Source organism: Pundamilia nyererei, unplaced genomic scaffold (assembly GCF_000239375.1).
Source record: "Pundamilia nyererei isolate P.nyererei 1_Seehausen unplaced genomic scaffold, PunNye1.0 scaffold00103, whole genome shotgun sequence".
Classification (NCBI taxonomy): domain Eukaryota; kingdom Metazoa; phylum Chordata; class Actinopteri; order Cichliformes; family Cichlidae; genus Pundamilia; species Pundamilia nyererei.
The window spans coordinates 1968858-1978200 of NW_005187504.1; the positions used below are offsets into that span (position 1 = coordinate 1968858).

At 37.8% G+C, this 9343-nt stretch overlaps 1 protein-coding gene across 1 annotated transcript in view; it reads left to right on the plus strand.

Moving 5' to 3' along the window:
- Positions 1-4692, plus strand: part of LOC102212833 (sodium- and chloride-dependent GABA transporter 3-like) — a 7844-nt gene extending 3152 nt beyond the window's left edge. The window contains exons 4-14 of the mRNA XM_005740761.1: positions 647-725; positions 895-1027; positions 1114-1248; positions 1480-1583; positions 1702-1826; positions 2005-2117; positions 2206-2343; positions 2431-2533; positions 3031-3131; positions 3382-3552; positions 4499-4692. Coding sequence (XP_005740818.1) covers positions 647-725; positions 895-1027; positions 1114-1248; positions 1480-1583; positions 1702-1826; positions 2005-2117; positions 2206-2343; positions 2431-2533; positions 3031-3131; positions 3382-3552; positions 4499-4633 — 1337 coding nt within the window. The 3' untranslated portion in view covers positions 4634-4692. The remainder of the gene's footprint in view (positions 1-646; positions 726-894; positions 1028-1113; positions 1249-1479; positions 1584-1701; positions 1827-2004; positions 2118-2205; positions 2344-2430; positions 2534-3030; positions 3132-3381; positions 3553-4498) is intronic.
- Positions 4693-9343: the final 4651 nt, after the last annotated feature.

Here is a 9343-nt window from a genome sequence, read left to right on the forward strand (position 1 = left end):
GCGTAATCCCTTTATTTCAACAAAGTAACTGTATTCTAAATACTACCCTTTTAAACGGTAACTGTACTCATATTTTGTATTTTAAATACGTAACAGCGGTACATGTATTCCGTTACTCCACAACACTGCACAGCACATATAAATAATATCACCCAGTCGGCCTACCTTCATATTCGCAATATTAACTGCTTTCATTTCTCACTTACTCAAACAATAAATGGTAAATGGTAAATGGCCTGCATTTGTATAGCGCCTTTCTAGTCCCTAAGGACCCCAAAGCGCTTCACACTACATTCAGTCATTCACCCATTCACACACACATTCACACACTGGCGATGGCAAGCTACATTGTAGCCACAGCTGCCCTGGGGCGCACTGACAGATATACTGCCATACTTGTCAATGCTCTTGTCATATCTCGGCTTGATTACTGTAAATCTCTTCTCTGTGGTTAGAATTCTAGAATTTTTTTATGCTTTTGTTTTGGGGTTTTAGTTGTGTATTTTATTCCCATTTAGTGGTGTGTGTGTGTGTTTTTAAATTGCTGTACTAATGTAAGGTGACCTTGAGGCTTTTGAAAGGTGCCTATAAATAAAATGTATTACTATTATTGTTGTTATAAGTTACTTATCTCACCCCAATCCAGCTAACTGTCTTGGTCTTTACTCATCTAACGGGACTGCAAATCTAACCAACGTCACCTCTGCTGCAGTCGAGTTCTGGGAGTGAGTTCAATTCACTTATAATTTAAAGAGCTCTCATGAGTAAAATTTGAATTCTGATGCAATCGCTGCAAGTTTCTGTATAAATCCACTAATTACTTTAATTGAACATAACAAATTATAAATTAATTAAAAACATGATTTTTGTTTTTCCTAATTTTCCCTCTCTGAGGCGTCGGATGCTGGGCATGTCTGCAGGTATCGAGGAAATGGGCAGTGTGAGGTGGGAGCTGGCTCTTTGTTTACTGGGCAGCTGGGTGTTCTGTTACTTCAGCATTTGGAAAGGTGTCAGATCTTCTGGAAAGGTCACTGGAAGTATTTTGATAACTTTAAGCTGAACTCTTTTTTTGCATCACAAGATTTTAAATAAACTTATTTTTTTTCTTTTCAGGTAGCCTATTTCACAGCCCCATTTCCCTATGTGATACTCCTAATACTGCTTATTAGAGGGCTCACTTTACCAGGAGCATGGGAAGGAATTTACTTCTACCTGTATCCAGATGTGAACCAACTGGCTAACCTTGAGGTATATTGCTTACTTAATTTCATGTACACCATCGTGGTTGCCAGCATGACAAACTTGAATAAATACCATTAATTTAAAAATACTGATTTCTACTGTTTTCTTTTTTTGGACTCTGCTGTAGGACCTTTAATTGAGCTAACCAACATATAAATATTCCCATAAAAACCAATTTCAAATAGAATACAGCCTTTTCTGGTACATGCATCTGATATATATATTTTTCTGTTACAGGTCTGGATTGAGGCAGGCTCTCAAATATTCTTCTCCTACAGCCTGACGATGGGGACTCTAAATGTTCTGGGCAGCTACAATGATTACAACAATAACTGTTATAAGTAGGTACAAGTTACATGAATTGTCACCTTTATTGGATTTAAAAATAGGTTTAACTATTATATATCCAATTATATGAAAAAATACAGACTTTATGATTGCTTTACTTTGCCCCCCCAGAGACTGCTTTTGGCTGTGTCTGCTGAACAGCGGAACCAGTTTTGTTGCTGGGTTTGTCGTCTTCTCTGTACTGGGATTCATGGCAGAGAAACAGGGTGTAACTGTGGATGCTGTGGCTGAGTCAGGTATAACTTCTTGTGCATATAAAGATTCAGAGTGAAGTCAAGGTTTTAGGCTCTTTCAGCTCTGTTGATGTATTTTGAAGCAAAAGAGTTCTGAAAGCAAGTATTAATTCGAACAAGGTTTTGTATTAATGTTTTATGGTGAGTATAGACTTCGTTCGTGTTTAACTGTGATTCACAGGTCCAGGTCTGGCCTTCATTGCTTACCCTCAGGCTACAGCGATGATGCCTTTGCCACAGTTCTGGACCGTCTGCTTTTTCCTGATGCTCATTCTGCTCAGTGTCGACACACATGTAGGAATGTTGCACTGACTGTTTATTAACTAACAACTGTTCAGTTGAATATAAACCTGAAAACAGTCACTCATAATCCTGTCTCCAGTTTGTGACAGTAGAGAGTGTCATCACCTCCATCAGTGACTTGTTTCCGACGTTGTTTCGTGCTCCAGTGAGGCATGAGATCTTTGTCTTTATCTTCTGTTCAGCCTTCTTTCTCATCCATCTGACCATGGTCACCGAGGTAAAAAATAACCAAATAAATGCTTAAAATGCTGGTTGTTTTTCTAAGCTTTGTTAATTATTAAAACACTTTCTCATTCTCCGCCAGGGAGGAATTTACATATTCCAGCTTATTGATTACTACGGTTGCACCAGAGCTTGTCAGGATTGTATGGCTGTATGTCAGTGTGTGGCTATAGCCTGGATTTTTGGTGAGTATTTGACTACATATAGAAGACATTACCGTAATGAGCAGATGGTCACAGATGGTCAAATGCTGAGTAAGTAGCCAAGTAGAAAAATAGACGAAAAACCCAAATGCAGCACATAATTTATTTGATTTTCAGACAAAATGAGTAAAAGCCACACTGAGCAAAGTAGGATGACATTTTTACTCAGTGTCTTTCTTACTGTTGAATTATAAATACTGAGCTTAACTGAGACGTGTGGCTCCTGTAGAGGTTGCTCTAGGCTTTTTTGTGACCTTCCATGAGTCACCAGTGTGCTCCTGGGGTACTTTTGGTAGGCTGTCCACTCCTGGGAAGGTCCACCACTCTTTCAAGTTTTCGCCATTTCTAAAATTGTCTGCCCCCATGGTTGACTGGAAACCCAAAGCTTTTAAAATGGTGTTAACTGCTTTCCATAAATGGCGCAAAATAAGAAAAGGGTTTATACCATATCTTTACATGAACCTCTGAACTTCCAACAGGTGCTGATCGTTTTTCCAACATTATTCAGGACATGGCAGGACAGAAACCATCTGCCTTCTTTAATCTGTGCTGGAGATACATCAATCCTCTGCTGACACTTGTGAGTCCAAAACATTGATAACGGATGGATAGGTGGTGATACATTTTAACAAGTTGATCACAATTTATGCTTGTTACAGTTTCGAAATTTAACTGCATCAAAGTGAGATGGCAATTATTCACTAGTCTAATCCTCATTACTGATTTTAACGTTGCCATCATCTCTTTCAGTAATTATTGAAATTATGGGATATAACCATGTAAGAACTATGTATCTAAATTTTATTTTGTGATTCACCCAACCTTTCCAGTCTTCCTTCATCTTGTACCTCGTTGATTATCAACACCTCAAGATTAACAACTCGTACATTTACCCTGACTGGGCGTACACACTGGGATGGACCATGACTCTGTCGTCTGTTCTCATGGTACCACTGTTCGCAGCTGTACAGATGTATTTAACACCAGGCACCTTCAGACAGGTCAGTGCTCAGTGAAGATACTCCTGCTATTTTGCCACACACTGTTAACACCGACCTTTTTCTTCTTCGTTTAGTAGAATCAATACATAACATATAAAAGAATAAAGCCAGCCAGCTATGGTAATTCACAGATGTGACACTGCGTGGCTTAGTTCAAAGGCAAGTTCAACAAAACTTGTTAACCCATTAATATTGTTTAATTTTACAAAGCTGACAAATAGGCTCGTCTTTCAGTGATGGTCTTTTGTCCTATGTTTCATGGCTTGAGAATTAGAAAAATGTAAATATTTATCTTCATTATTTCATGTTATGATGGTTCGACCCTCCTCTATCACAAATTAGCATAGGTATGCACTGGGAGTTTATAAAACTGCAATATTTTGTAGAGGTAAAGATGCAGGCTTGATTTAAAAAAAAAAGCATGGCTCTGAAAATCTGGTAACTTTTAGTTGTATGTACAGCTGTACACTATGATTATATGCTAGCAGTTCATTATAGACTTTTAGACAGTTAACTTTATTACTGTTGAATTGAATTGAATTCAGTTTTATTTATATAGCGCCAAATCACAACAACAGTCACCTCAAGGTGCTTTATATTGTAAGGTAGACCGTACAATAATTCATACAGAGAAAAAACCCAACAATCATATGACCCCCTATGAGCAAGCACTGTGGCGACAGTGGGAAGGAAAAACTCCCTTTTAACAGGAAGAAACCTCTGGCAGAACCAGGCTCAGGGAGGGGCGGAGCCATCTGCTGCAACTGGTTCGGGTGAGAGAAGGAAGACAGGATGAAAGACATGCTGTGGAAGAGAGCCAGAAACTCATGACTCACACCTTACATAATCAATCACATAAACCTACCGCAGTCATGGCTGTATGGCTTAATATATAATCACAGCCAAGTTTTGTATTAGTAATCAGTCGTCCTTTTCTGTGTTCCAGCGTTTGCACATCCTTTGTCGTCCTGCTGAGGAGACAGTGAAGCAGACAGAAAATGAGGGAATGAAACTAAGTCGCGACAACTGTAAAGCTGAAGCCCTTTGCGGGGACCGTGTTTCCAGTTCACTTAAAACTTAAGGTTAAAAACCTTTTCAGCTCTCATGACTTTGTAGTAATCAGCAATGATTTATTAATAAATTCACAATTAAATGAAAACAAACTTTAATGGTTGTTCATTTCGGACATGTCTCAAGTCTTTTGTTTTAGCACACTGTCTATACAAAGAACCAGTTACATACTCATGTTGTTAGCATTTTATAAACTTTGTAAATTAGAAAATTACATTTAAAACACAGTAAAAATATTGATGATAAGCAAACAGGGTTTCAGTATTGTCTGAAATAACAGCAAATGTTGATGATACCAAAAGTGTAATTAAAGTGAACTAAGTGCTAATTAGATTTTTGACAGCAGAGTTAAAGTAGCCTTTGAGCCTCCCATTCGCCAAAGATTTACATGGGAGGCATTTAGATATCTACAGATGTCAGCTAACTAAATGGTTTTAGTTAATTAAAATAACATTGAATGAGTGCACACACAGTTGATTATATTATTAAATGGATGTTTTCAATATACTCTGCACTGTATACTGTAAATATATATGAGAATCATAGTTTTTCACATCTTTATGCAGAGTTTTTTTTTAGTTCTCACTGAGGTTCTGTTGTATGTGATACTGTTAGACAAAGTATTTAGTCAGCAGGTCAGCGATCAAAGTGCTTATCAAACAATGCAGCAGCTATGCCCGTTACTGCCTGGTGTGAGTCTGATCGTGTCACACATCCCCCAGTGTGATTTGATTGGTGACTTTAAAGGTTAGTCTTACGTGACTGAAATGGAACCAAAGCTGATCATTACAATTTGGAGAAAAGATTGAAGGACCTAAACTTTGAAGTGAGGTGTTATGATACAAGCTGGAGGCAGTCCTAGATGTTGTCAAATTGTCAGTAAGAGCCAAATATGGCTCACCCAGCTACCAAAAATCTGTTCCCAAAAATCTTTAACCAACCTCCACAGACAAAGTAAGCATTTATTTTGATAATCAGGCATGCAAATCATTAAACTTCATGACTTCAGCTACAGTATAATCCAAGTCTGGGCTCTCGTCTACCTGCTGTTCTCATTCAGCTCTCAGCTGCTCTGGGCCAGCTCTGAGAACATGTGAAACGTGGGTAAAATTAGATAATGGAGTTTAATTTGGGGAATAATACTGTTTCATATTAACTTCTTTCTAGGTACCTTCACCCGTTGCCTTCACAAATAACACTGTTTATTCCCCAAACCATCTGTCTGGGGCTCAGATTTACCATCATTCCTCAGCAAATTAGCAAAAACTACTGTAACACACAGAGACTCTAGGTCTGACCAGCCATTGCAGCCGTGGGCAAAAGATGACAACCAATACAATTCTAAAAGATAATTTATTAGTACAATGACCAAAAATATGAAGGGACAAAACAGTCCAGTGTCCCAAGTCAGCTTCATTTTACATGTCAACCACTTAAACAGGGATCAGTGGTTGTCCTCCAAGACCCACCACCCTGTAAGTAGAAGGCCGGTAATCACTCCAGCTTCAGCAACCCAAACTTGCCTTTAGGCTTTGCTATATAGTAGGCCCTGACAGAGAGAGAAAATATCACCCCATCTCCATGATACAATTCACAGAGCAGAAAACTGTTCACCATAAACATATTTAAATCAAGTCATCTTAGATCTGGCCATATGACACACCTGCGCAGAGAGACAAAATATCACAGCAGTGTTTGTAGTGTGGGATATAAGTAGAGTATTCGAATACAGCTGCACTCAATTAATCCACCCCCATCACAGCCATTGGCTCACAGCAAATATGACATACAAAATTGTCGAACCCCTCTACAACCTCTAATCCCTCGCTTTACCGAGCTCACTGGCTCATTTTAGCTTACGTTGTCTAAACTCAGAGTCTAACTTATGACCTTGTTATGGATTTTATTGAGCACATGACCAATTATTTTCTTCAAACTTTTTCAGAATTACATCCTTCCTGTTCTGGCACTGGTGAGTCAAAACAAGGAGCCTTTAGATCTTAAAAAATTGAAGCCAATCTAAAGTGCCCCGAATTCTTTCTAATGACCAGTGAGGGTCATCTCCTCTGTGGAAAAAAGACGTATGATTGTGTCAAACTCATTTTAGTTCAAAAAACCACAGACAGCCTAATTTATTCTCTAGTGAGTTGGACGAGTAGAGCCCAACCATCCATCCATTTGTTTTTAACTATTTATCCATTTCAGGGTCACAGGGGGGTGGAGCCTTTACCAGTAAAACTATATGTAAAAAAATAATGACAATATCAATAAGAAGAAGAAGAAGAAAAAAGAAAACAAAAATGTAAAGCTAACAGTTGAAAGGTGTCGAAAAAACAAACCCATAGCATTTTACTGAACATCCCTAACTCAATATTTTTACCTTTTTTAACTTCTTTTCAATGCTTTTTCAATCCTGTGCTGTAATGCTGGCTTTGCATCACCACACCCGGAATATTTATGCAGTATATTAACAATACAATTATGTCACTTTGCAATGTTATCCAGCAGGACGAACAAGACCGAGGGCAGTTAAATAGGGTTCTTATTTATGTTCTTATTTAGCACTTTTATGCACTTAAGCAACTTGCAACACAGAAGCATCTTTTTCTATTCTGTTTCTATGTAAGTGCTTTCTATCTAACACTCACACACATTCACACTCTGATGGATGCAACTCTTGTCCAAGGATATTTGTCATGCAGACTGGAGCAGCCAGGGATCAAACCACCAACCTGTTAATTAGTAGATGACCTGCTCTTCATCCCCAAGTCTTCATGTTTGACACTCGTGTTATAGAAGACGTAATGAGCCTTGTCCTTATTTCATCTGCAGCTTCATTAAACATTTTCCTGATGGAGCTTCAGTATTTGGCTGGTTTTCAGCAATAATTCATTCCAGTGCTGAATAACTGTGGGTAACACAACCTCCTCACCTTTTCATCTTCCCTCCATCCTCTCTGTGTTGATTAGCAGCACCTCAAAATTAATGACTTGTACATTTACCCTGAGTGGGTGTAAGCACTATGATGGATCAGGACTTTGTGCTCTGTTTTCTTGCTGCCAATGTTGGTATTTGAACAGATGCGTTTGACAGCTGGTACCTTCAGACAGGTTAGTGTTATACCGATGCTTTTCTGCTGTATCTTCCAAATAGATCAACACATTTATTTTATTCCATGATCACCCCCCAGTCGGTGATCTGCAAGATCATGATAACTTTAAGTTACTTATACTTCACCTGGGTGCCAAAATATCTAGCTAGTCATTCCAGAGTTTGTCTTTTCTTCGTCACCCCACTGAACATCTGCCCTGGCAGAGGAGACCAATGGGACAGGAGGGAACAGCTGCTGAAATGATGACTTAACCAGTGACAGCTTAATGTAACCTGTAAAATCACATTACCAATTAATCAACTGATTATTCAGCCAAATGCTACAAGGGCAGATGGCCAAGTAAAATAGATCTTGTATGCATATTTTTTCTTTTTTCTGGGTTTACAATTTTAGTCTAGATTTTATTTATTTTTATGCTTTGTTGCATATCTTCAAGAGCCTCAAAAACATTCAACTCTTCAGTTTGCACCTACTAGCATCAGCTAGCACTCCTAAACCATCACAGATATGTTTTTACTTTATTTTATTTTATATCAAATGCTTCTTTATCTCGTATGAATTTTGTATGAATCTGTTTCCTTCAAATGTTCTGTCACTGGTCCTCACTAAGCTGCCACCTTTTGATCTCGATCTTCAGTTTTGTGATCATCAGATTTAATAGCAAACATGAAACAGTCCAATAGCTGACAATTTCTAACTAGTTCTAAGGACTGCACTATTTTCATTTAATATTAGTCAAGTCTAAGATGCTTGTGATTTTTGTGGAATCTACTCAGATTATTTTCTTACTGCTGTTTCAGTTTCGTCATTGTTTCCATATTTTCTATATAACTTATGTGCACTGCTTGTGATCACAAAAGTGTAACACAGAGTCAGACAGACCAACTTCAGGGAAACAGTCTTTCTAGTTAGGAAGCATAAAACACTGCAGCACAAAGCAAAGTGGAGAAAAATGAGTCAGGAGGGATTAAACATTTCCTTCTTTTTGAGGGCTTTTTTCATTGAGACAATTTTTGTATTTTTACAGTCATTTTTATGTTTGGCTTTTCATTTTTTTGGGAACCCATTGAGGAAAATGTTAATATATTTTCTTAATGGAAACTAAAAGTGACTCCACATGCTGAATATTACATAAAATTCAAATGCAAAAACAAGACAGACCATTGTTGTTGTTGTATTTTCAAACTTTTTAATAATCATTTTTTAATAGAAGAATATAACCCATCTAGGTTATTTTCATTGAGTCTCTGAGTCAAGAGGACAGGGGAAGCTTGCTTAAAGAGATCAAGGATGTGCAGGTGTGTAGAAGTGCTTTTACATTCAAGGGATAACAGAGGTGTGGCACAGCTGGACTAAAGAAACCAAAATTACCTTTTCAGTTTTGACTCATGTTACAGCTATTTAGAATAATCAACCTTTCTGTTTTTCATTGTTTGCACTAACTCTTGTCACACTTGTTGCACCTTAATTAGAAAGTTTTATTAAAAGTAGTGGTTTTAATAGTTTAGGATCAGTTGTATCAAATGTCATATTAACTGACATCGGTTTAAAATGAGCCTGAAAGGTGCTCATTTTAAACGAATCAGTGATTTGACAAAATTACTGAAG